Source organism: Rhipicephalus microplus, chromosome 4 (genome assembly GCF_043290135.1).
Source record: "Rhipicephalus microplus isolate Deutch F79 chromosome 4, USDA_Rmic, whole genome shotgun sequence".
NCBI lineage: Eukaryota > Metazoa > Arthropoda > Arachnida > Ixodida > Ixodidae > Rhipicephalus > Rhipicephalus microplus.
The window spans coordinates 124290373-124317766 of NC_134703.1; the positions used below are offsets into that span (position 1 = coordinate 124290373).

The 27394-nt window shown below is 47.7% G+C and overlaps 1 protein-coding gene across 1 annotated transcript in view; it reads right to left on the reverse strand.

Moving 5' to 3' along the window:
* Positions 1-17360, reverse strand: part of LOC119172344 (uncharacterized) — a 119845-nt gene extending 102485 nt beyond the window's left edge. The window contains exon 1 of the mRNA XM_075893621.1: positions 16977-17360. Coding sequence (XP_075749736.1) covers positions 16977-17075 — 99 coding nt within the window. The 5' untranslated portion in view covers positions 17076-17360. The remainder of the gene's footprint in view (positions 1-16976) is intronic.
* Positions 17361-27394: the final 10034 nt, after the last annotated feature.

Here is a 27394-nt window from a genome sequence, read left to right on the forward strand (position 1 = left end):
CATTTTCTTATCGCACATTTTCTTGTTTACCAAGCATCATGTCGCAAAAAGAGTGGTATTTACAGGATCGTGAAATTATACTTTACTAATACACAAAAAATCGTTTTTTTTTTGTTAGTGCACCATTAAGAATTCCTCAGAAGGTTTAAACTCCTGTATAGCCCTCCACTACGGCGTCTCTCGTATAATCATTTCGTGGTTTTGGGTTGTAAAACTTCCAAAATGTTTATTTTAACCAATCGTAAGACTTGTCGTATCTTGCGAAGGCTTAGCTAGCGATACCCCATCAATGAATTCTTTTCGACAAGATACAGCCCGACATTTGGAATAAACCATGTAACCCCATTCTGCGTTGTATATATGTAACGAGTTGCTACAAAAGGCAGAGATGCCTATATATTTAGGTTACATACATCAGGCGTCGACTCAATGACTCGAGTAAGTCGACTGGTTATTTCAGTTGTTTAGTTGGATCCTTTCTTAACCCCTCATCAGAAAGCTCTTTCCAAATCGGCCTACGTCATTTCCCGGTTACGTTTGCGGAATTGTGGAGTGCCATCATTAGTTGCTGTTTTGTGTCTCTCCAGATTTGTCCGTCAGTTCTAATTTCAAATCCTGGCCCTTTACATGTCATCAGTGAAGGCGGCAGCTCAACGAGAAAGAGCATGTAAGAACAAAAAGCTTTCGTAAATTTCTCCGTACTTTGAAAAAAAAAAGGTGGATGGTTTGAAACATTTCAATCAGCATCTCTTGAAAATGCCTTCAAGGGCAGCCGAGGTCACTCGTTTCAGACACGAAACAAAAAAAAAAAACCAGAAACATAAATCTTGTACAACTCCTAATTTTGGATGTTTCGCTGTGCACGTGCCAAGCTACAGTCTCCGCGCATCCGGAGAAGGTCAGTGTACCGCTACCCCGTCATTAACGGTGCCGCCCGAGTGTTTTCAAGCTCGTAAATTTCAGCCTCTTTAATTCTAGGGTGAGGACTTGGGGCGGTTTAAACGCGATAGTATTTCACGAAGCACATTGTACACACAACAAGGTATGCGAACAGTAATGCGTTCATTGCAAGCAGTGAGCGGAGTTCCACGCGAGTACAACGATACACAAACGTGCTCCCTATAGAGTTATAAGCGCCACTTTGAGGCCATTTCCACTCCCTCTTCGGGCTTGGAACCCACTGTTCGCGTGGCATTTAACTCATTTGAACGTATACCTTGAAAAAACCCGCGCGGTTACTTGAGCGCCACAACTCAAAATAAGGCGTTCATCTCGGCGTTCATTCCATGGCGGAGCTTCCGAAAATTGCTGACACGGATTTGGGTAAGATGGGCTTTGCCGTAAATCAGAAGGCATCGGAACGTGGCTGCGGAGAGCAAGACTTAAATTACCGCTCAGGGCTCGCTGCTTTTCATCTCTCTTGATCACCAATCAGTCATATATTTATGCGAAATGACTGCAATCTGTTCGGGAGTTTTATGCACTTTGTGTGGGACCTCATAACGTTGCCAATTTTTAGACGTCTATACGCTGCACAGCCGCTAGCAGCATGCCTTCGTCTTATTAGGGTCTCGTGGAACCACAATAAAAAAATAATTTGGGGCGTTGTATTTATGAGAGCGTGCTTTAAATGGAGGTCAATGGGTTGAAAAGATCGAAACACTCCCACTGTTTCTGTCATCGCCTGTGGCTAACATCTCCGAAACCTGTTTCGTGTTTAAAACGTTTCTCTTCCTTGCAAACGTGCCTGTTTATTGGGGAAGGGATGCCACTGACACATTGCTAGGTTTGTTTTCCATAGTCGACTGCGTCATATAATGAGAACTCCGGTTCCTGATGTTGAGCCAATTGCCGTTGAACCATGTCGATTTGCGTCATCTTCACATCTTTTTTTGTTGTTGTTGTTTAAAGATGCCTTCTTTTTCTTCTGTGTGTGGAATTATTTCACGTATCTGTAAATGTGCTCGCGTGCTTAAATGTCGCTTTGAGTTACCTGCTGCTTTTTTAAAACGCCAATTAACCCATTTTCGCGAGTGTAAACTGGTCAAGTCCAGCAGCGATCGCCTCCAGCGGAATCACTCTCCTTAGGCGGTGGAAGCCGTCAGAGCGCCGCTGCCGTAACGGGCCCCTCTGGCGTCCTATTGCGAGTCGTTTTCGCTGAATAGTCGAAAAAACGAGTGCATCCCCGCTTCATCTTCACCACGAAAGTGTGCCGGTCAGCCACTGTTGATGTTAGCGCGAGCAACAAGGCATATATATCTGACCTCCATCGAAGAAAATATCGGTCACTATTACTGGTGACTTTAGGCGTTTCGCGAGACGGTCGGTGACGCGTAATTATTTAACTATACTTGTATACGACTGAACGCTTGCGCGCTAACTTGTTAAATGGGAAGAATAAGTGTGCCGAGATCAAATCGTTGAAGGAGAATTAAATGGCGTGAAACGTGCATCGTGCCAATTAGATGTGCTTTTTTTTTACTGCATCATATATTCGGTGTGCCGCTCGACTTGAGGAGAATCGATTTACTGTTTTCTGTCTCGGCATTATGTGCAATCTTGGCAAGGAACGTTTGACACGGGTTATGTGAGGTGTTTTTTTTTTCTTTATCTCGGTACCCCGTTATATACAAGCATCTACACCTGTGTAAGAACAAGAAACACGTCGTTACAAATGGCAACAACACTATAGAAACATTAACGAAAGACAATGTCGTGCAGCTTGCAGGAAAATGAAAACGAAAGTAGTTGCGACAAACGCTGTTTGTAGTTGCTATGACATATAAAAGATGTCATCTTATACCGAATGGTTATATGTTTCTGAAAACATTTAAAGTATTCATTGTCGTCTAACTGTTGGCCCCACGTTTGCGTTCACTCGTTCGGCATCAACCCTTTTCGCTGTTGTTATTGGGTCTTCTAAGGTCTCATTTTGACTTATAAGTACAGTTTTCACAATTCTCACGTCCTCGACATTTAAGCGAGTCCAATTAGTAATTACACTCGGCACTTTGCATCATATAATAGGATTTCTGACTGCGCAAAAAATGCTCTCTGAATTATTTTAAAGAGCGCATGATCCACCGGGGTTTCATGCTTAATTTAATGCTGAAATATAGCTGTTTTGTTGACAGCCTTGAATCAAATAATCTACTAGCGTACGGAAGAGAACGAAAACTGCTTCGCAACGTGTTTGACACGATACACTACGCCCGTGCGTTGCACGAAGGCCTAGAAGACAGAAACAAGATGCAGCTGACCGGAAGTTGCGCCACAAGCGTCGATCTAAATTGAATACGTCGACCCCAGTTAAGATATACACCACTACAAATTTAATATGGCCTGCCCCCTAAGAGTATGTTCCTCTTTAGGTCATGTCGGTCCGTCTAGGCGTATGATGCACTCCCGTAAGAACAGCCAGACACGGCGTCTTTCCACCGCGCTTCCTTCAGTTCTAATATATTGCCCGCGCGCAACTCGATCCTGTACTTGGACCTCCGAGGACTTTGCGGACGGCTCTGGCAGCACCGTTGCTCCCGGCCGGTTCAATCGCAGCCTGTACGCGCGCTTTGCAAAGCTGCTTCTTCATTATGCGCATCCACGTCTTCTGCATCGTTTTTCAAAAGGTGGCGCCGCACAGCGGGCGAGCTTTGTAATTGCACCGCGAGCACGCGCGCGCCCCCACGCCTGGCAATCAGAAAGCGTACGGAAGGGGTTGCCGGATGGCCAAGCTTCGCCGTCTCAGGAGCAACTCGCGCGTGCATTAGTGATTCCAACCCTCCGCGTAGTTCTGCGGCCTGCTTGTTTACTTATTTCTTTCGTCTCGTGGGCCGCACTCATTCTCTGCGGCCGTTCCGCGGCGGATGGCTGCGCCTCGAGAGTGTATAACCCCGTGGTCGGTCGGTGGGGAGGATACCTTGAAGGTTGGTTCCTTGGTTGGCTAGTCGACAGGCGAGCCGAATCCCAGCGGCGTGGGAAAAAAAAAAAAAGCGATGGAGGCAATTACACTAAGCAACGCGCGCCACCACTCGCTCGGGCCGGCAGCCCGCCCGTAACAACTTCACGTCTCTTCTTTGCTGCGTGCGGGGGTATATTGCGTCGCTTTCTCGGCTCTTTTGAGGGACGTAACGGTGCCGCAGGGAGCCCAGGAAGCCCCGTGGCGATGGGAGGCCACCGGTGACGGAAAAGAACGGCATCGAAGACGACCGGCACAGTTAAAGCCCCGCGTACGGTTGTCTCAGATGTCGTGTCCGAAGATGCCACTCTAATCATGCTGGATCAAGCTCTAAAGTATACACTGCAATATGTTGGGTCGTTAATACGAGGGAACGTGGTCCTATTGCTGGTTTTCAAGTAGGAACGACACGTGGAAATTGTTGAAAAAAAGGAATGCGCCGACGAGAAGTCGTACCCAAGCGCATATCATCACTATATCTGGCAACCTGTGAACATAGAGAGGGAAAGAAAGAAAGTAGCAGTAGCTGTTTTGAATCGCTATTACAAAGTTATTGCGAACAGCTAAAAGTTTATTGCAGTTGGAGTTTATAACGCTACTTTTGTGGACTCCACGAAAAAAAAATGCCGTCTGCACAGATGGACTTAGGGCGAACGTCGTTTCCCTTGGTAACTGTTATCGGGGTTTATTTCTGCATAAAATTACACAGCCCCATTAACTGAGAAATTATCACACTAAATATGCCCTTAAAAGAATGAGCGAGTTGATTATTTCGGAGGCGTCTAGCAATAGCGGATATATAATACCAGTTAGTATTTGCAGACAAACAGTTTTGTGGATACAGCGTTGGAACCTACGGAAGCGTATCATCTAGTCCAGCTTTCCACCCTACTGATGTTGTAGTAGTCACGTTTGTAATGACGGTTGACCCAAAGGCGCTAACCGCCAGCATAAGCTTGTATAAATCACTAACGCGTGTTTTGATCATGGGCGACGGCAGGATTTCATCTAGGGGAGGGGGTGTGTGTGAACCAGTGTTGCTTCGCCGCTGGGGTAGTGTGGAACAATGGTGTAGCTTGAGGGGGAGGGGGGAACGCAAGTGTCTTTTTTTCAACCCCCCCTCCTGGCGACGCCCCTCTTCCTGAGCTCATATCTCATCAGAAGGGCTTGGAAGATGTGGCACGATAATGAATATTGTTCCCAGGTGTGTTTCTTTTCTTGAGGTGTGCCAGCCGCACGCTTGTGATGCTTTCAGCGCAATTTCGTGTGTAGTAGCGCAAAGTAACCACTTATCTCCGCCTCGTAATCTTTCATTGCCCTTTTCATTATTGCCAGGGTTAGGTAGCCAACCAGATTCACCCTGATCAACCTTCTTGTCTTTACACTTATGTGACTCAATCAGCACAAATTTGGCTCACAGTCATCACGTATTCCTTTTAAAGCAATTGCGATAAAGAGCTCATTCCACAAACATTCTGGTGTGAGCATCGGCATCGACATCGTTTGTGAGCAAAAAAATCAGCATTGCCCGTGAGTGAAAAATAGAGATAGGCGCAAATAAAAAAAGAAATAATAAAAATCTTCACTTTGAGTGAGAATCGAATCCAGGCATTCTGCGTGGCCAGCAAGTGTTCTGGGGCAGAAGCGCGCCGTTTTTTTTAATACACTTCTGAATAGAGAGAGAGAGAGAGAAACCTGTCATGCAGTGGTAGGCGATCTCTCAACGCATGTAATATTGCACGGCCGAATCGTGGAGTCGCCCGAAGCATCCGAACATGTGAACTGCGCAACAAGTGAAGGTTGCAAAGCGCACCCATTACAAAACAATCATAATTACTCATCATTATCGGAAACAGGAGCAGCAAAAAAAGGGCTGCTACGCGGGTGCATATGGCACCTTACGGACACGTAGAGGGCACTTCGACAATCTTCATAAGGAAGAGTCATGGCGTAGTGGGCACTTCACAACTGTATTGCGGTATAGGCCTTCTGGGATGTCATGAAACGGCCCATCTTACGTGCATTCACGTCCGTTCGGCAGGTGACGAATGTGTGCGTTTCTGAGCGGCATGGTTGACGTGCGCACTGAAAAACGAAGCTGGGCTAGTGTTTGAGGAGGCGATGCCAACGGGGCCCCATCACGCTATCGCGTCTTACTCTTTTAAAGGCCGAATCTCAAGCATCCACTAAGTTGTATTCATGATGCCTTAAATACCCTTCCCCTCTGGATGGGTAGCAAAGTAGATACGCAATTCTATGATACATTGCCCTCTTGTGTCTGCCTCTCATGTTTTGGCCCAGTTTTGATTGATATGTGGGGTTTAACGTCCCCAAAACCACCATATGATTATGAGAGACGCCGTAGTGGAGAGCTACGGAAATTTCGACCACCTAGGGTTCTTTAACATGCACCCAAATCTGAGTACACGAGCCTACGACATTTCCGCCTCCATCAGAAATGCAGCCGCTGCAGCCGGGATTCCATCCCGCGACCTGCGGGTCAACAGCCGAGTACCTTAGTCACTAGACCACCGCGGTGGGGCAATGCCCAGTTTTCAGTTCTCCTTGTTATTGTTGTAGCACCACCACACAAGGATTTTTCAAGAGGTGCGCAAGGACTTCTAAAGCGCTTGTTTGTGTCTCTTCTCTTCGTCCCGTGAGTTTGTGCGCTGTTTCTGCCCAGAATGTATCACCAACTAGCCCAACTTTCAATCTTACTTCTAAAGCCACGAATGAAACGGCCCTCCCATATCGGAAGCCGTTTCAGTCGGCAGCGCTGTGGCAGCGGCCCCCGCGGAATGTTTCCACGGCAAGTCAAGCGGCAAAGCACCGCGGGTGCGCACGTGCGTCTGCCGTATCCGTGCGCGCGGCCGTGGGAGCCGCGCAATGCTGCAGCAGACAGACAGTCCACAGACAGTGCGCCCCGGGCGGCCAGGGAAATCCTCTGGTCCGTTACCAAGCCGCGGGACAGCCGTTTCCTGCATCCAACCACGGTTTCCCCCATCATTTGCCTGCTGGGTCGTGACTGCTGAGCGCGCGCACTAAAGTGAACGTTGCCGGTCAACGCATGTTGTGGAACTGTGCGTGCGGGCGTGCGTGTGTACGCATCCACGGGACGGGCTCGTCGTTTCACGATTCTGCGATTCCCCGAGAAAGCGTCGAAGTTGGCGCCTTTGTGTCGCAGCCGAGGTTTCGCTTTACTTCTTGGATATAACGCAATAGAGGCCCGGGAAAGAAAAACGACGTCTATGGCGTGTTACACGTGCTGTTGGAGATGAGTCATGCCCTATCTTTCAGGGGCAAAGCTCCTTAAGCCTTGGGTCGTGCGTCCGCGATGTATATAGTAGTAGTGGTTGTCGTAGTGGTCGTCATCGTAGTAGTAGTAGGTAGCCACCTCCACCGCCGGACTAGAGGAGTGGCCCGCGCGCACCCTTTTTCATTGAGGAGGAAACCCCCGCATGTTAATCATAAATAGATTATAGTTGTTTATGATGAAATAACCTACAGAGACGAGTATCGCTGACTTAATCTTCAATGAAATTTGCCTTGAATTTGATCCTTACACTAGAAAAAATAGTTTCAGAAGGATGCACTTTAACCACGATCTGACCAGAAAAGATTGCCACGTTAAACTCGCTGGGCGTAACCCACTTGGTTTTAGCAAATATTAGCGAGGGTTGGCCCACAGTGCCATGAACTAGCAGCGGTGAAAGCTGGGAACTAAACACGAAGCGCAGGCCGTAAGAGAGTGTGCGCGTGCCGCTCTTCTAGTCCGGCCGTGCCACCTCTCGTTTAAACCTTGGAGTATCCGCTGGATTACGGTGCTTCTATATAATGAATATATGATGAAATGATGCGAGATAGTGGTAGTGTGTTCACTAGATGGACAAACGGTTGAACACACCGACGGACGGACGGGTGGACATACATACAGAGGGACGGATGGATGTATGGACAGAACCATGGACTTACACATGAACGGACGCATGAACGGTTGCACAGACGGACGCACGGACCGACGGGAGCAAGAACGAATGGACGGACGGAAGGGCGGATGGACTGATGGCCCCACTCACCATAATGCACTCCGTGGATATGCTGTGATTTTTTTTGTTTTCCCCCAGTATTTTGCCCATCACAGGTGGCGACAAAATGTGTCGTGTGAATATCTTCTTTTCTAACTGTTTTATTTTATTTTAAGGGACGAAGCTCCATAGGAACTTATGATGTCCATCCGGCTTCAGTCTGTCCGGGCACAGTGCACAATCAAAGCATAGGTGGAAATTATGTGCGCCAAACCGTCTAAAGAGTGTACATAGCACATATGCGTTTTAAAAAAGTAAAAAAAAACCACACCTTCGTGAAAACATCGACATTTAATCTTCGATCAATTAAAGAGTATGCCAGAACAAAAGGTTAACAAGAACAAAACACGCTCTCAACCAAAACAAAATAGAAGACAGACCACTATTTATGATCGAATGCACACTGCTTCATTTCTTCGTCGGCCTTCTATTTGTGGTTTTCCATTGTTTCGATGCTGTTGATCGAGTGTGAGGTCCAAGGGACGGCTTTCAGCTCTCCCAAAGTAAAGTACAAAGAACTTCAAATCGTTAATCACGTTTTATGACTGACGAATATTTCAGTGCTGTTCTTCTGTTGGGATGGCTCTCCCATCATTGAGTACCAAGTACTCTAAAGCGTTGAACACTTTCTAAACACGCATTCTGCAGGTCGTAATTTTTTATTGGCTCAAGCAACCCATAACCGTTCTCTCTTTGAATGCCACAAGAGGCCAACATGAAGGAAGGCGACACCGTAGGCGAACAGGTGTCCCGGATGTGATATATGGATTATTAGCCGAGAATATGCGTTCTTTTTACTGGTGAATTCCACCTTACAAGCGTTGGCTCATCATTGACGGGTTAATTAGAGCACTGCACTTCCCAAGGGTGTTAACGAGGACACGTTAAGCGCCGATAAACAATGCCTCCATTGTCGACTCCTGCCTGGCGATGTGGCCGGTGTTCTCAGATTACACGCATGACGTGATACCTGTCACGTGTGAGAGCCTGACATTTCTAGCAGCTTTCTCCCGTCGAATGAACGAAGACCGCCAACAGTGAAGCGGGTGAGATAAGCACGCACCGATGCTCCCGATCTGCAGGGTGCACTACGAGTTCAACGGCTTTCGTGATTCTGCGTGAATGGTAGCACATTCCTAAAGGCGCACAACGGTACTGGGCTTAACAATACAAATTTTGAATCAGCGCTCACTGGTCTCGTGTCTTCACAATGGCTGCTCTGAAATACTTTTCAGTAGTCAGTTCGTCTCTGCAATTTCTTTGGTCATCGACATTTTATTCAGATTGCTTGTCAGTTTCCACTAGTCGTGAACTCCAGCGAAATTATGTTTAAATATAGGCTTAACGATTGTTGTGCGTTGTATGTGTGTTACGACTGTTTCATGTATGACTTGGCGCTGCGTAACGATTAAGATCCTTTGCCTGTCCACGCCCTTTTCGTTGTCCCTAAAGCACGGCTTTTTAATGCTGTTTTCGCATTTTACCTCTACAGACCCAGAGATGTATTCAGTAATGAAGGGGGGGGGGGGGGTATTATACAACAAGAAATACGTACGTTGCGAATAAACTCTCTTGTATATTGTCAAAACCTACCAGGAACAACGAAGAATTACTGCAAGAAAGAATAGTTGAGTGCAAGAAAGAAGTATGCTGCTGCGTTAATTACATAACACCGACGTGAGCATTTCGCTTGGAAACAAATAATATGCAATTCCATTATGCCTGTGTGTCCTCTGACTCTTTTTCTACAGTGGAAATTTACAAAGTCGACTCAATGGAAATATACGAAACTGACCATAAAAATTTACAATCTTGACAGCTTGAAGAAAACATTTAGGCATCATTATCATGACAGGAACGAAAAGTTGAAAAAAGGCAACGTACACGACTTATAACGCACCAACAAATAGGCAGAAAGCCGTGCATTGAAAAAAGCAATTCAGTTCAAACAATTGGTTCTACACGAAAGTCTGCATAACAATAACAGAGTCGGTGTACGATGGAATAAAGCAGTCGTGCTATAGAACGAGATAAAAATTTAGAGCAATGCAAGGCCAATGCATGCCACTCATACTGAAAAGAATATGCGAGAAATGAAGCTGCGTTATGAATAGCAATATTTGGCACAGTTGAAGCAATACAACTAAGTAAAATTAGCATTATGCAAATGATACATCAGGATTAAAAGAAAGGCAGTGAATCAGCTTTAGGATGACCTTAACGCAGGCACGGATTAGAAAGCACGTGCGATAATCTGGGTGAGTGGTACAATGGTGACATTGAAATTGATGCGTGCGCTCAGAAAGACTCTTTTGTGGATGTGCTTCTTTTGAGTCCTTCGTGCCGGTCCTCTGTGTAGGAGATTGCACGATTCTCGTAAATAAACAATGAAAGTACCAGGTGGGAGACAGCAACTAATATTACCGGCGACCTGCATCACGCTGAAGTTAAATATAGTGATATGCTACACAATTGAGAATCAAAATAGCTCAAACAACGCTAAACCGATTGAAGAGGGCCCGCTTACACAGGGACATATAAACCGAATATCTGGGAGTAAGCCCTGCATTGGTGTATATTTTTGTTTGGTCTTCTTTAGTACACACTCTAAAGAGAAATGCCAGGCACACAAACCTAATCCTCCAGTGATTTCGGGTGTTCACTTAAGGAAACTGTCCTCGACGGGAATTTTTCCACACTCGCCAGCATCCCGTATAACAAAACCACTTTGTCCACGTTACACATAAATGGCATTTTTACGCGAATTGTGCAACATATTACTTGTTACGCGTTTATTTAGCTGCACTTTCTTTTCATGATTAATAGCACTTCATGTTATCACAACTTCTTATGACGTAAGATCTCAATCTGGGCTACATTTCGCTGGAAGCATGTCCACAATAGTCGTTTAAGAGTTTCCGAGCTTCTTGTGCACTTCCTAGAGAGATAAGGAAGAAGCCTTAACACCTTCCTCCCTCCTTCGTTGACAGTTTTCTTCGATGCTTCCCTTACCGCTCATTGAATTATTTTCTGAATGTTCTTGTGTTTTTCATTCTCCACGAGCCACACAGATCGTCACTTGACTTGTTGTCAAATGAATCGAACGACTTTGCTTAGGCGATGCTGCCCCGCCGCGGTGGTCTAGTGGCTAAGGTACTCGGCCGCTGACCCACAGGTCGCGGGATTGAATCCCGGCTGCGGCGGCTGCATTTCTTATGGAAGCAGGAATGTTGTAGGCCCGTGTGCTCAGATTTCGGTGCACATTAAAAAAACCCAGGTGGTCGAAATTTCCGGAGCCCTCCACTACGCCGTCTCTCTTAATCACATGGTGGTTTGGGGACGTTCAACCACACATATCAATTAATTAGGCGATGCTTCTGTTTCTGCGGCTGGTGAATTATAGCTCAGCTCATTGAAATAGCTTCCGTGTACTCAGATTTGGGTGCACGTTAAAGAACCCCAGGTGGTCAAAATTTCCGGAGCCCTCCACTACGGCGTCTCTCATAATCAAGTGGTGGTTTTGGGACGTTAAACCCCATAAATCATCAATCATTGAAATAGCTTAGTTGCTTTCAATCAACCACTCATTGTGCAATTCACGCGGTGTGATGCCAGGGGAGTTCCATGCTTCTGGCACTCTATACCGCATCTTTTGACGCGACTCCTTGCCCGACATGACGAGTGTATATGGACCACTGTCGTGAAATGCTTGACTGCCACCCAGAATAACTAGGTTTGATTGCGGCTTCTAATCTGGCTCTTGTTATTTTTGTTGTGGTTGTGTGGCTTGTTAGCACTACACACTATGGCTGGGGTCCCACGAAACACTTAGGACTATGGCTTATCAAGTTATGCATTTCCACGTCACTTAATTATACTGAGGCCACATGAAAAATGGCGCTGCCGTTCACGAAACCTGTCATCAGTTTGCGCATACCTAATTTCATGGCATCAGTTCAATTATAGCAAAGTGGTGACAACCATTCACTGGGTCTCTATACTGTGCATGGCTGTTGCGCACTAACTGCATGGTTGTTGCGCACTGACTGAAAGCTATATACTTGACCTAGACGACGCCTAAAATTAAAGCGAACAACTTGTCAGGAGCTCAAGAAAGAGCTCACTCAACGTAACCTTCAACCCGCTCCTACCACCCATTTTAAAGCCTAGCCTATACCGCGGAGGTTTGTTACACTCTAACCCAAGCAGACGCGGACACCGATCAACGCAGAGGCAGGGACCGACGGCCGAGCGGTCGCATCGCGACGGGGCCTGTAATTAGCGAGAAGACAGGCCGCGGTCGACACGCAACGTGCGACGAAGTGCCGGGCCGCGGACGTGTCACCCGCGAGCGGCAGAAGCCCTCGGCAGGAAGAAGCCGCCGAGTGTCGGGCGTCTGAATGCCGCAGGGCGTTTCCGCAGGTCGTGTGCGTGCGACCTGCCTCCGTGTCGCGTCACACACGCCTCGGGGTGAGAAGGGCTTGCGGGTGAGAACGCAAATGAAGGTGTCCTTCCGGAGACAACTTCACCCGAGCTTCTCCTTCGTCTCGCCTGCTGCGGTCGTCTTGGATGCCCCTCCTCCTCGTTTTGTGGCCCGCGTGACGTGAGCACGGTGTTGATGGCATTGCTTGTTTCTTTTGCCGCGCTTCGTAGGCACTCTTGACAGCCAGACCTCGGACCACCTCGATGACTGTTTTCTATATTACTTTCTTAAAGGTTTCTCAGCGTTTGAGACTCCGGATTCGCTCCGACTGCTCGAAGCGCGGCGTTCGGCCTTTCAAAACATGGTCCGGTGAATGAAATGGAATAAAGAAGCAACACGCCTGAAGAACTTCTGAGCAAGTTGGTACTTAGATTGGGGGTGTATGCTCATTACTCGCGCATTTTCTTTCTACGGGCGATAAAGCGATAAAAAACACGGCGCGCTGCGCACCTGCCACACATGGTGGGACATTTCGACATCTTCGGAGACCTTTAGAACCAATCGACTGTAGAGCCTTTCATCAGCAATGCAGTATACGTTTCCTTGAGTCGGTCAAGTAAGCGAACACAAGCAGAGAGACAATGAAATTCCAAAAAAGATAATCATATCGTATGGTCAATAAGCCCATTTTTTCACAAGGACAGAGGAAAAATAAAGACGCGTTACTCACTACTAACGAAAATGACGATTTAGACTTGTGACTAGATTCATTAGAAAAGCGAGCTGACAACTGATTTAATTGGTACTGTGCAAATGCTAACATATTCAAGACTGTGCTACTACTAGTACTCCCACTACCCCTGCTAACTGTTCTTACTACTACTACTACTACTACTACTACTACTACTACTACTACTACTACCGCCACTACTACTGCTGCTACCACTACCACCACTACCACTACTACGCTCTGGAGTTAACGTTGGTAGACTAAATATATTGGACAAGGGTGAGTGTCTGAGCCACGCCAACAGTGCGTCGTATGATGTAGTGTCATGGTTTGTCTTTAGAGGACGTTCGCAGGAAACTGAACTTCTATTTTTGACTGGTAATCGTGGGCCACTCACTGATAGCTTCAGGAAGAAAGGTGCCTTCGGCCAGTACCATTTTATGCTTAAATAGAATGACAGCAACGATATTTTGTATTAGCTAGATAAAAAAAGTTTGAACAAGACACAAGGCAAAAATAAAATGCCCGCATCTCCACGAAGGAAATCTAGACGAATGGTTGAAGCGAGGCCGTATGGTTCAAAATGTCTATGTCGAAGTCGCCGACTGCAGTATAAAGGTTTTGTGCTTGTTGGTACTTCCTATTGTTTTGCCACAAATATGATTGACTTTAGTAGACTTTCAAACCTTTTTTTTCTTTGTCTCACATATGTTTCAACTATGCTGCACGGTACCCGAGGGTTGCCCCATATAATGTAGCCATCACAACTGACACCGGACAAGCCTCGCCATTAAGGTGCTTCGCCCCTAAAATTGAACAGATCACAACTAGTCGAACAACAACCTTAATCTCAAGAGTCACTGCTTGGAAATAGCAATTCTTGTCTTTGTCAAGATGTAATGAAGTAATGAAGGGACTATCTGACAAACTCCGCGACATCCCAAACATAAACCATGCTATATACGCAGATGACATCACCATCTGGTGCCCAGGAGGCTCATTGGCGGAGTTGGAGCAAGCCCTTCAAACTGCTCTCGATACCACAGAAGCCTACTTAAAAAACACTGGACTTCGTTTGTCGCCCACAAAATCAGAGTTGCTACTGTACCGGCAATCTCGCCAAGGCGTTCGTAACTTAACACCCTTAGGTGATCTACCCATAGCGCTACACGCCAAAGATGGGCAGCGAATACCCCGAGTGGACTCCATACGCATTCTCGGCCTCCTCGTCGAGGCCACTGGCTGTCATGCAAGAACAATTAAACATATCACAGCAAAAACAGAGAACATGCTCCGACTCATTCAGCGAGTCTCGGGTCGTAGACGAGGCCTTGGAGAGGCCAACCTTCTGCGCATATACCACGCGTTCCTAATGAGTCACATCAATTACGTCGCCTCTGCCCACAACTGGACGAAGGTAGAAAAGACGAAACTAAACACACTCATGCGCAAAAGCATTAAACAAGTCCTTGGTTTGCCTCAAAACACGAGCACTTCCCGTCTCGACCAACTAGGCATGCACAACGGCATCGATGAAGTGATCGAGGCCCAGACCACGGCCCAAGTGATCCGCCTCTCCTCCTCCAAGGCAGGCCGCCGACTTCTAAGCGAGGCCGGCATGTCCCCACACCCCTGCCTTGAACGCGCAGTAACCCTCCCCAGAGTTGTCCGAGCTACTTACATGGTAACCCCATTTCCGCGAAATGTCCACCCACAACACAACGAAGGCAGACGGCTGGCCCGCGCTCGCGCGATCCTAAACCGTACCGCCGCGAATCGCAACTCTACCGCATTCGTCGACGCAGCGCAATACGGTAACTCCTCCTCTTTCGCACTCGCGGTAGTAGATGGCGACGGAGCCCTACGCTCAGCCGCCTCGGTTAGGCTATCAACAAGCGCCATAGCCGAACAAGTTGCTATAGCTTTAGCGATGACCGACCCCTCACTCACTAATGTCTTCACAGACTCTCGCGCCGCCATTCGGGCTTACGAAACCGGCAACATCGCTCCAGAAGCAGCCCGCATTTTACAAACACGGAAATATACGGGCTCGCACTACCTCTCTTGGTTCCCTGCCCACATGGGCAAAGACGTTCACCCACAACAACCCAACCTCAACGAAATGGCTCATGATCGAGCACGAGAACTGACCCGCCGTGACGATCAATCAGCCACCGAAGAGCTGGGCCCAGACGTGCAGTTTAATGACCCACTACTCACCTTCCATGAAATTACCTCCCACTACCGACACAACAGAAGCCGATACCCTTTACCCCATTCAAAACTAGAACGCGCGCAAGAAGTAGCCTTTAGAATGTTACAAACGAGATCGTACCCATCACGGGGCCGACTCAGCCATTATAACTCAGACATAAATTCACAGTGCCCAGATTGCACAGAAGTGTACTGTTCACTCGCGCACATGCTCTGGCAATGTCCCGCGTTACCTCAGGGACCTCTCACCAGTGAGTCCGACTGGGAGGAGGCACTCAGGAGCCCCAATCTCCGAAACCAACTTAAGGCAGTCCAGAGGGCCCAAGAACTGGCGGAACGCCACCACGTTCCCGCCCCGACTCGGGCGTCGCCTACGGTAGCGGCTGCTAGGATGTCCCACGTGGGCACCCTGGTGGCTTAAACTCCTCAGGACCATATATTAAAGTTCTTGACTGACTGACTGTCAAGATGCTTTAGCGAAGGTTAGATCCCTCGGGCAAATGATGGGTTCAGTGACATTCCCTTTTCGATAGATCGTACTCGATAAATGAAGGCACGTTTTATAAATTTATTGAGAGCTTTATTAGCTGAAGTACTCGTGTGCTTTGATTTGCTCGATTAGAAGCACTTGGTGGTGAAGGGAACATGTTCTCTCAACGGCATACATTTTTGCGAGGCCAGAAATTGAAGTGGCGTGGTATGTTCGGTATAAGCAGTCGCGAATAATTTGTTGGGCAATACTGAATGAAGCACTGCATGTTCACCTAACACCCTTTGCATCGTAAGTATGATAACAGTGCTAAGTGACGATCACTTATAGATGCCACAACACACTTATATTAATTGTCACAGCTTTTGTAACAACTTTTGTCACAGTTTCATTGCCACATCTTTCGGAGTTCAGGAATTACTTCTTTTTTGCGCCGGTACTGGGAACTGTGCGTAGAAGTTCTAGGTCACAGCGTATGATGTAGAAACTAGCTCTCAAATGAAGTGGTAGTTAGAATTCGTGGTACGCAACATTGTTTCCGTGTTAGCCAGTAAAACACGAAAATCGCGTGAAAGGTCTGTACTACAATGCGCGGGACAGTGCCTTTTGTGCCAACAATTTTTTCGTTGCTCAATGATTCTTCCATCATAGATGTGTACTCGTAGAGATGCCGACAGCCAACCATTCTTCAGTGAAACTATCTTGTCCAAGCAAGCCGACTACTGCAACGTATTGTTTGCAGCCACTTCACTTCAAAAGAAACTATTATTATATGAAGAGATATTTAGTTTGCCACCAACAAACTTTAAAAAAGGCTGCCTCTAGTCTTATAACGACTCAGCTCAAGCTGAGAGTGTACATGATCACTGTGATTAGTTTCATATTGCTGTAAAAAAGGAAGCCCACATCCTTCCTATCTTCCAAGAAAAGGTCCTGCAGAGTCATGAAAGATTGAAAAGTTGGCACGCTTTAGAACCACAGCTGCAAAAGCGAATGACATCCCTCGGCGGTTATGTTAGAGTTCGGAACGATGCCCTTACGCGATGACGCGTTCCGCCAGGACATTGTGGCTCACCCACCTTAGGTTTCCTGGCCGTCAGCCGGCGCGAGGGCTCGTATCCAGTGTGCTCGGGGCCCTGGCTCGTCGCATCGGGGCAACGCTGTCCTTCAGGCGTCATCTGACGATCAGCGACCGCGTCGTCGTCGTGACAATCCAAGCGCACACACGCCCCCGGCGGCGAGCGCGTACGCTCGGCAAATCAGGAAGGACTCGGACGACTTCAGACGACCGTGCCCACGACAACCACGAACTGCGGCACACGCGGTCGGCAGGTGTGGTCGCACGACGTCGACCGCAGTTGCATCGCACAGGGCGTCTTCGTCTCGGGAAGACCGGGAGCCTTGGGATGCTGAGAGACAGGCTAGCTAGGCGAGAACGGGCTGCGAGCGCTTGCGTTGGGGCTTGCTATATATAAAGCACTGCACGAAAACGAAAGTAAGTGAGACCCGTTGCAACCGGCACGGACACCGGCGCGCGCGCAAACACACACACGCTGTAAGGTCTCAATGCGTGCGCGAGTCCCGTTACGAGACTTCTACGACCGCCGGCACGGCACAGCGCCAGAGGTGTGCGGCGAGCATTTTGACTCTGTCGAGATGCGGCCGGCTTGGTGAGTTCTCCGGTAGATCCTCTCCTCACCTGCCTCCTTCTCCCCACCCCCTCTCTCTCTCCATCTCTCGCCCGTAGGTCTGTTATTACATGTTTCTTTCTCTGCTTCGTTTGCCCCTCGGCTCTGTGGTCCGTAGCGCCTCTCTCGAGCACCTCTCCCTTCTTTCTAATCCGTCCTCCTTCCCTTTTTCTCCACGTGTTGTGGACCACTGCTTTGCCCGCGTGGAAGAAAAAGGGAGAAAGAAACGAACGGTGCGCGCGAGCGTGGACACTGCTGTTACTGCTGCGAGGAGAAACAGAGGCAACGAGGTTGTGAACACAGTGAATACTATCATCCCGAAGCCGGAGACCCGTTCTCGGCCGCTGCGTTCCGCACGTCTTGCCGCTGCGGCAACAAACCGCCTGATCCAAGTCGTCACTGCTGTCTCATCTTCCACACCACGCCGCATTCGGCGTGGTGGCGTGGTTTTCCCCTCCTGTTTCGACGCTTTCCACATGTCTTTGTGCTTTTAGTTCCAAACTGGCGCTCATCCTGGCCGCTTGCTGCGTTGTTTGTGTTTGTTGCCGTCATCTCTCGGCGCTCCATCTACGCTTTTCCCAACGTCAACTTCGTCGGATACGAGCGTGCATTCCTGTGCTCGCCTGTCATCGGCTGCGCCGCGGAGACACGCTCGGCGGCAAATTGCACGTGCTATTCGCATGCGGATGCGAGAGAGCGTCGGCGGGTGTTTTTTTTTTTTCTATATTTAACGCTCGCGCTTCGCACCCTGCCAATGTAGTTTCCGCCGATGGCGTCTCTTTCCTCTTCCTCCTCAACCCCTTCCGCGTTTAATGTTTTCTACTTTCATACAAGCTCTGCGTGCTGTCGTTTTAGGAATATCTGCAGCCAGGGTGCTTTTAAAAAGATCCTCGCACGGAAAGGGGTGACTTCATCTCGTAAAATGGTGCAAAATTTATTCGACCTTCCCTATGTTTTTTTTTTTTCTTGTTGATGGTAACAAGCTTGTGCGCCCAAATCCCGATGCATGTTGCAGAAATGTCACAGCAGCACGATAACACGTGCTACATCATGCAGAGATGGTCAAAACGTCGAGGATACTTTAAACACTTTCCTTTTGCTTTCGCTGATTTGTGAACTGTCGATACCATTGTCTCTTGGTCCGCTTTGAGTGAGTCTTATCCCATTTAAAAAAAAAAAAACTTTTTATGTAACGGTCCCCGGCTGTGCTCTCGAGTGATTTCTGGTCGTAATTGCCCCACTTCGTCATTTTCTCGTACTTGATTGTAACGCGAAGATGTCACTTTCCGTTGTGTCCAGGAAGGGAAAAGAATTTCCGTGTGTGATTTTGACCCGAGAGTTGACTTTAGGCAGGAAAAATCTAGAAGGAAACTCACGCGTGATATGTGAGTAAATGTTTCGTTATATGTGTTATTATCATTGTATTGGTCTGCGCACTATGCGATTACATAGGCAGGTGCATTTGAAAATTATTTAATGTTCTCACTAATAGCGTTATTGCGTAATTACTTCGACTTTATAGCACACAATATTTCAGACAAACACAGAAATGTGTGAGCACCTATAGAATAAAGTCAATCCAATGCGCGGTCAACACCCAGCCGTTATCCGACTGCTGGGTATTTTACGAGCTTCTGTAATACCTCTTGTCAACACATGCCTGCTTCCAACCTGTTCACGCACCTACATTCCGTGGCAGCTACAACTGTATACCTAACGCGGTGAGCCGACATACTTTGATGGACTGTAACAGTGCTTACTTCATAAGTACTAGAGTTGCGACTAGTGTAAAGCGGCCAATTGAATTCGGTGCGTGGCCTCTTACATTAAGCTGTCCGTCATCCAATTCCAATAGGCCTAGTTTCTCTCCTTCTCCTCTCCCAAGATCAGAAATCGTCCGTGCCGTTGAAATAAGATTCCGACCGTGGTGCTGACCTTTTGGCGTGCAACTAAATAGAACGACCGCCACCGGACTCGTCAAATTGTAAGTGGTCGTCCACGCCTTCCATCGGCGTCGAAGGAAGTGCCAGTGGTGTCATTCCAGCAATGCGTCGGCCTTGTTTCTATCCGGGGCCTTCGAGTAATGAAGACGAATAAGAAGGAGATAGAGCGAGAACTAAACGTCTGTTCGCGTGACATACATATGACGAATGTAATCCGGTCGGGCCATCCATCATCACAAAAGGGGTGTCTTCTTCATCTTACCACCAATTTCGCCCAGTGCCCGGAACGGCTGATCAGATGTGCGCCGGCTCGGGACTCTCCGAACCGTCATCATCTGGGCAAATCGAACGCGTCCCTCTGTCAGTGTCTGCAAGGAGGAGGACGCATCGAACTGATTGATAACCTCGCGCTGGTAGACGGCACTGCCTGTCGGGCACGTGGTGAAAAGCACACCTCGGCGGCGCGCGCCTTTTGCGGGTCATAAAGGGAGAACTGGGTCAAAGTGTCTGTCGACGGGAACGACGCGAAAAGAAGAAACCGGGCTCTCCTTGCATTTTCTTTTTTCTTTTCCGGTGGTCCCCCTCTTTTTTTTTTATTGCGTTTGCAGGACAGCGGAACCTCGCAACGGCCAACTGCCACCGCCCCAAGCGCACAGCCGGTGTGGCAAGAATGCTACAGGAGTGCCAGCGAGTGCACGTGTTGCAGTGTTGCGAGAAATGCGTTATAGTACGTTCCACACGAACCAATGAGCTTTCTAAGTGAGCTCTATTTTTTTTTTTTGTTTATGCTATCCGGCCTCTTCACTCACACGGCGAAGGAGACCGTTGACCTTGATTCCTGTTTGATACCGATGACGTCGTGTTTTTGGAGTTCTTTCTGTTTATTGATTTTTGCTGGCTCCGTCGTGAGTTTCCAACTGGAATGCGTTTGCTATCGAAGGCTTGCGTGGTGCCATGAATTTTAGCACGTGGCACCCTGCGAACGACGTAAGAAAGAGAGAGAGAAAGAGAGAAACATTTATTGAATTAAGCTTGTAAGTAAAGGTTGGAGGGTCCCTTATTCCAGGAACAAAGGACTGTATTTAAATCGAAACAGAAAGAGATGAAGTAAGATCCTATCTTTTTCAAGATTGGCTGCACACACCAACAAACATGGCTCCCGTTTGCACTTAAAATGAAAATGCCGTCATTTATATATTAAATATTTTTTGGCGTGGGCAATGCTCGTATAGACATGGTTTTCTTTGATATCGTGTCGATTAAATATCCTGGTTTGTAGTTCTTCCCTAATAAGTGTTCCAGTTAAAATGAAAATGCCCGATTGCGTAGGTGATACAGTATTTCTTTTCATTTTATTTTACCCTCAGGACCGATGTATTACCCGGGGGAGTGGTTAACGATACATACAAAAGTAAAACAAAAACAAAGCAGCAAAAGGGGTTAGGTAATACAAGAAATAATTGGCCAGTTTAGTCCTGAAGGGATGATGTCCGTAATGGCCAAGCGAAACTTTGAGTGGTCCTTGATAGAAACGATAGTGCCGGGAAGGTGCTTCCATTCTTGAGACGTCCTGGGAATAAATGATTCGTGACAGGTTCTGGTACGGCAGTGCATTATCCCAACCTTATTGACATGATCAATGCGATAAGAAATGTAGGAAGATGATGATAAAAGGTTTTCACGCAGGTAGGAATTGTAGTAATATAAGTTATGAAATAAAGCAAGGTGAAAACACTTCCGTGCTTATTTGCTATTAGGTTGCCGGCGCTTTCGTCCGAGTGATGAGTAATGAAAGTTTTGTGTCGGACTTACTGAGAAATACTAGTGAAAAAAAAAATCACTGCCCGAGCACTCCGAACAATGGTTTAATCGTGTGGCCCCGGTGTTTAGCAGTGGGTTCGACCAGACGTGGCACTGAAGCGTTTCGCAATTATTGGTTACATGCTCGTGCATAATAATGATGTCAGGCACACGTTTGGCTTATGTTTACCCTGCACAGTCTTTATTTCGCATGCCGCACATTCTGCCTCGCATGGTCATGGTCATGGAAGGGTGCAATGGGCGACTACATGCATTTTGCAATGCGTTAATCATGGTGGTTGTTCTCGAACCACATGAGGTCGGAGACGTCGCCGCCGAAGCCAATGTGGCGCTCCAGAAAGTACCACCGAAAGTGGGCGTTCGGCCCGCTGAACGCACTCCCGCAATCATCAAATTGACGCCGCCACGCCGCGTTGTTGCAGGCGTTTGACATCGTGAGCTGACTTGACGGAGTGGTTTGCAGCATCCACCCACCACCAGCTATGCATTCCCTTTCGCGATATAGCGTGGCTTTGAAGTGCTGCCGGATCATCGGTGCGCAGTTGCTGCCAGCACTCTGCTTCCGAGGCCTGTTCTTTAGAAGTTCTTGTGCCAGGACAGCACCATCGGCCTCGCGAATGCTAGCTCTGTCACGTCTCCCCTGTCGGCACTCTTCTAGATTTGTCCGTGCCATACCCATGTGGAAGGTTTCAGGAGAAACTCGTGCGCGTGTTCAAGGCCGTGGCCGCGACGGGATGAACGACGTCACTCGCAACGCAGCCAATGGCGCACGTGTTTGGCTTCGACGCTGCGAATGACGTAACTGATAAGACAACCACCGGAGACCGCTCGAGAAACCGTTGCCGGACGGCTTTTCGTTTCTCCTGGCCATATACAGCGATAGATTTGTGGAGTTTAACGTCCCAAACCCACCATATGATTTTGAGAGACGCCGTAGTGGAGGGCTCCGGAAATTTCGACCACCTGGGGTTCTTTAACGTGCACCCAAATCTGAGTACACGGGCCTACGACATTTCCGCCTCCATCGGAAATGCAGCCGCCACAGCCGGGATTTGAACCCGCGACATGCGGGTCAGCAGCCGAGTACCTTAGCCACTAGACCACCGCGGTGGGGCGGCCATATACAGCGTTCGCTGTAAAATATAACAACGGGAAGCAAGCACAACTAACGCAGTTCCTACCTACCAAAACAGCGACAGCCTATCCATCGAAGGCATCAGCGAAATATATTTGATTGAATTTTATTTGTGGACATATAAATGGCATCGAGTAAAGGGTAAACTACGGCAACATAAGCGCATAAAAGCATAATCTAAAAAGGCTATTGAAGAGAGATGAAAATTTATTGTTTAAAAGGCTTTTGTGATGACAATGACTACTGCTTTAGTACGATCGCCGCCATGATAGGACACGTCGCCGATAAGAGCCGAAATTTCGTCTCAGTGACTCATACGTGTCGAACCATGCACTGACCCATGAATATTGACAAGTATCACTTATTATGCAACGTGATCTGCCTATATGAGACATATATGAGACATTGCATACTAGCTGCGAAAGATGCTAAACGATGCGCTCAAATCTGGCAACACAACTTTCATTCTGAAATTGATAAGATTGTAGATGATTCTCTTTCACGACTACCATAGCTAAATTCATTGCAGGATAAACGTAGAACCCTGTCAACACTTGCATAGCGTCACATATTAGTCTTCTGAAAATAAAAGGTTGGTATGTAGCATTTTTAGACGTATATTTGCAAGTAGTTGCTTCAGATCATAAACAAAATCAGGTCAATGTCGGAAGCCCTGGGTCGTCCATACGCGCTGAAATTTCGGGTAGCTGAGGTACAGCTGAACTTGGAGTTATTGCACTTGGTTAATGCGAAATAAGCAAGTACTACAAGAGCATGCTAAGCTTGGTGTCTGCACCTTCAATTCAGTACAGCTCGGCTGTTTATGATGGCTCATGTAGAAAGGCTTGAACGTAAGGGCATCTCTCAAGTAGACTAGCACGCTTTTTTTTTTGCCTTCTCTTAAAGAAAACCATATGCAGTCAAACTCGAATAATTTATATGTTTATTTCGTTTAGAATGCTTGCGCCAAATTCGAACATTCGATTTTCCGCAGATTTGGTTTTCTAGTTCAGTGAACATTTCGATTAATTAGGGGGTACCACACCAAGCGCATTCCCCCTCACCCCACCCCGAAATTTCTTGCCATGGCATACAAAGCGAAAAAAAGACTATTTCAAAAAGCTGTCCTTCCATTGCCCCCACCCCCTAAAATCAAAGTGGTGCCCTGCCCCCCCCCCCCCCATTAAAATTTGTGCGTGCGTCCTTACGTTCAGTATTTCTAAGAAGAGCTAATTCGCTTTCAAGCAAGATACATCTCGACGGCAACGCTGCCTGATCTCCGTTTAGAACTACTAAGTGGCCCAACAACCGATGTCAACGGCCGCGCCAGCGCCGTACGGCAGACTACTCCGGCGTTCTCAAATGGCCTTGACGCTTTGCCACTCTTTGGTTCCGGAGCAAGCGCCGCTGTCGAGTTCCTTTCCCGGCGTTACGGGCCGCGCTTGTCACAGCGGCGCCAACGGTACGCCTTCTTCTTCCTCCTACTCTTCTCCTTCCTCTTCATTTACAGTTCCGACAGCTGGCACAGATTTGTTCGTTCGTGGCTTGTTGCGAATATCGAGGGTTCGTTAACACGTCGTCACTCGTGTCGTCGAAAGTTTTGACGAAGATGAATTCTTCCCGCTGGCGACTGACGCTCTGCCCTCTCTGGGAACCGGCGGCGCGTTCGTTCCCAGAACACTTGCCGATGAAACTTTGCCCCGTTCGAAAGCCCCTACGCAGTTGTTGGGAGTGTAGCAAGTCATTTTTCAGGACAATTGATTGCTGATTACACGTTTGTCTGTCCAGCTCTATAGTGTTATCTGGTGTCCCATAAATAACTGTATGTCACCCGTATGGCTTACACTGTTATTATTACGATCAGGTTTGTGTAGACTTTAACTGTGGGCTGCATCTGCGAATACTACCCTCATTGGAATGGCCAGATGCCTCACATGTTTATTTTTATTTATTTGTACATACTGCAGGCCCTAATCGGGCCCATGCAGGAATGGATACATAGAGGCAACATGAGGCATAATAACGCTCCACAAAAAGAAAAGAAAGAAAGTATTGATACACATAGGATACTTCATGATTCACATGTATACATTTTTAGAAAAATCAATCTCTTCTAGACAGTTGACAAAAGATTCCAGCGTAGAACAATTCACAGCATTGACTGGCAGCCTATTCCAAAAGCTAATGGCCATTGGGAATAAAGAATACTTTAGTGTATTGACACAGCTAGCAGGTTGAAAGATGACCTTATTATGGTTTTTCCTGAGTGAGTGTTTAAATAAGTCCCGTAAGTGCAAATTGCGCGGTATCTTAAAATGACCGTGATAGAGTAAGTATAGGAACTTTAACCTAGAAATTATTCTTCGTTTGGAAAGTGGCTGAAGATTCGCTCTATTAATTAGGTCAGTGACGCTTGAATGCCGCGAATAGTTAGAGTAGATCAACCGTGCAGCTAATTTCTTAATGCGTTCAATTTTGTCTATTAGGTGTTGTTGGTGAGGACTCCATATTATGTCGGCATATTCTAAGGCAGGGCGAATAAGAGTCTTGCATGCATTCAATTTGACTTGGGCCGGAGCATTTCGCAACCTTCTTCTAAGAAAGGATAGCTTCCCTACCGCTTTTTTGCAGACGGAGTCGATATGAGGTTCCCAACTTAAGTTTGCTGAAAGCGTGACACCAAGGTATTTCACCTGATGACTTTTAGGGAGTTCAATATTTTCTAAAGTGTACGAAAAATTAAGCGTCTTCCACATCGAAAGTCTGCCAGAGCAATTTGCCTTTAGAACACCATTTTTTTTCGGCGTAGAATGAAGAATACTGTGCGGCATGGTTGACAACTTTCAACTTTGATCTCATGCAGGGCATCTTCCTGAACAGAAGTGTGAAAAATAAATGTACAACGCACAGCAGTTGTGTTCTGGCGAATTTTATGATGTTAGCTCTGGCACACCAACCTATTTTTTGCCCTTTTCTCTTGTTTGTTTAATTGCATTTCGCGCTAGCACAAAATCGTCGCCAACCCTTCTGCCTTTCATAACTCTTTTCCTGCCCCTCTGATTTACGTTGTGTAATCGACTGCGGTGGCTTTCCTACGCGTCTCTCACTTCGTTTTACGCCTTACTTCCAGAGCCCGAAGACGTGAATTAGATATAATGAGATGATTTTATAAGGCGCTTGAAAGCTGAGGGCGTATTGACACGTTCTCTTAAGTGAACAATGATATGAAATCGCCAAAGAACATGTGTCATCAGTGCTCAGTATCTGTAATCATACAGGGAAGGTAGATGACGAACAGTTTCATTGGTTGTAGGCTTAAAAACATTTTGTGACACATCGAATACAATTTCAGCACAGGGTTCTCTGGCAAAAAAAAATGCTCCCATAGTGTAAGTACAGGATATCGGGCGTTCGGTACTATCACAGTTTGTTTTTCCGCAATATTTTTTCGTGCATCCCTAGTTGTGTATCTTTCGCATTTATTCTTTGAAATGTTCAGGTAGTCCAAAATTCTCGGAATCAACCACAGCTCCGGAGGCCACTCGTAATATACGAGCCTGCCTTCGATCACCCCAAACCAACGCCTGCAAAAAAAGAAAAAAAAGACATTATGTCATTTATCCTTACGTACGATCTCCGCTAAAGCGACCGTCTTCCACGTTCTCGAAACACTCACGCGCGATTGTCTCCAACGCGAAAAGATAGGTCGGCGGCCGGGGTACTCCCTGCAGCCGCCTTCCTGGAAGTTCAAGGGTGCGCACAATAACAGAACAGAAGCGATTCCGCGTACCACAACGGGTGCGGGTCCTCGCCCCTTAATTCAATGTCGGCGCTTCCCAAGAGGCTCCTCCGTTTCCGACTCGTTGACCTGCGCGGAGAAGAGTTACACGCGCGGCTTTGCATCCAGGTTACCGCTTCACGACATTGCGAGGGTATAAGGAAGGACGCGGGTTCGATCGCCGGAGGAGGTAATTCGAACGAACGGCGCAAGGCTCCTTGTTCTAGCTGGGCCGCGCGAGTGGCCACAAAACGGGCACGCTGAAAGTCGGACGCTGCTCGAGTGACACGCAAACACCCGGTGGCCCCTTTCGGCACACTGGCGCGCCGGCCCACCGTGTATATCGCCGTGCGGAGGCGCTGGGGATTCATTCGCCGCCGTGGCTGGCGTGCGTGCGTCTGTGCGCGCGAGGCGACCCTGGAATCGAGTTCAATTGACTCGACGTCGTCGGCGTCGCCGCGCTGCGGCAACCGGTCCGGACGGCGACTCCCCCCGCCGCCGCATCTGACCCACTTCCGCTGTCTCCGAGAGCGGCACGGGATTTCCGAAAACGTATACACTGCTCGAGAACCGGGCGCGCTGGACGCTAGTCTTATCCCGCGCCGAGCTCGTTGCGAAGGAATGCCACTCGCGTGGCCACGTTGACGTAAGAGGCTCAACGGCGCGGTGAAGAGCATTGCACGCGGCAGCAGGCGCCACGGTGTAACGGAAGACGGCGGCACTCGTCCCGAGGCCTTTCTCTGTATCCGAGTGTAACGGCACCGCCCCGAGATTCTTGAACGACGAACTGCATTTAAGAATCAGTCACCCGCTGCCTCTAAGCGCGAGCGCCAATAGTGCGAAAGGCGACCTGTCGCGTTGCACATGTAGTCACACCTTCAGTCCGGAAGTGCATGATTGTACTGCTTTACACACTATGTTACACGTTACAGTCATCGTGTCTTTTTGTTCCAGGAGAATATGCCAGTCACTGCAAACAAGAGCATCTGAGAAAAAAAAAGCAGTGACGCCTGAATGTCTTTTTGTTTCCACGCACTCTGTACACGTCCAACTATACCTTACCAATTCATATTTTCTCCAAGGCGCTACGATTGCGTCATCGAAGGAGTGCTGCGAAAACGTGAGCGGGAGA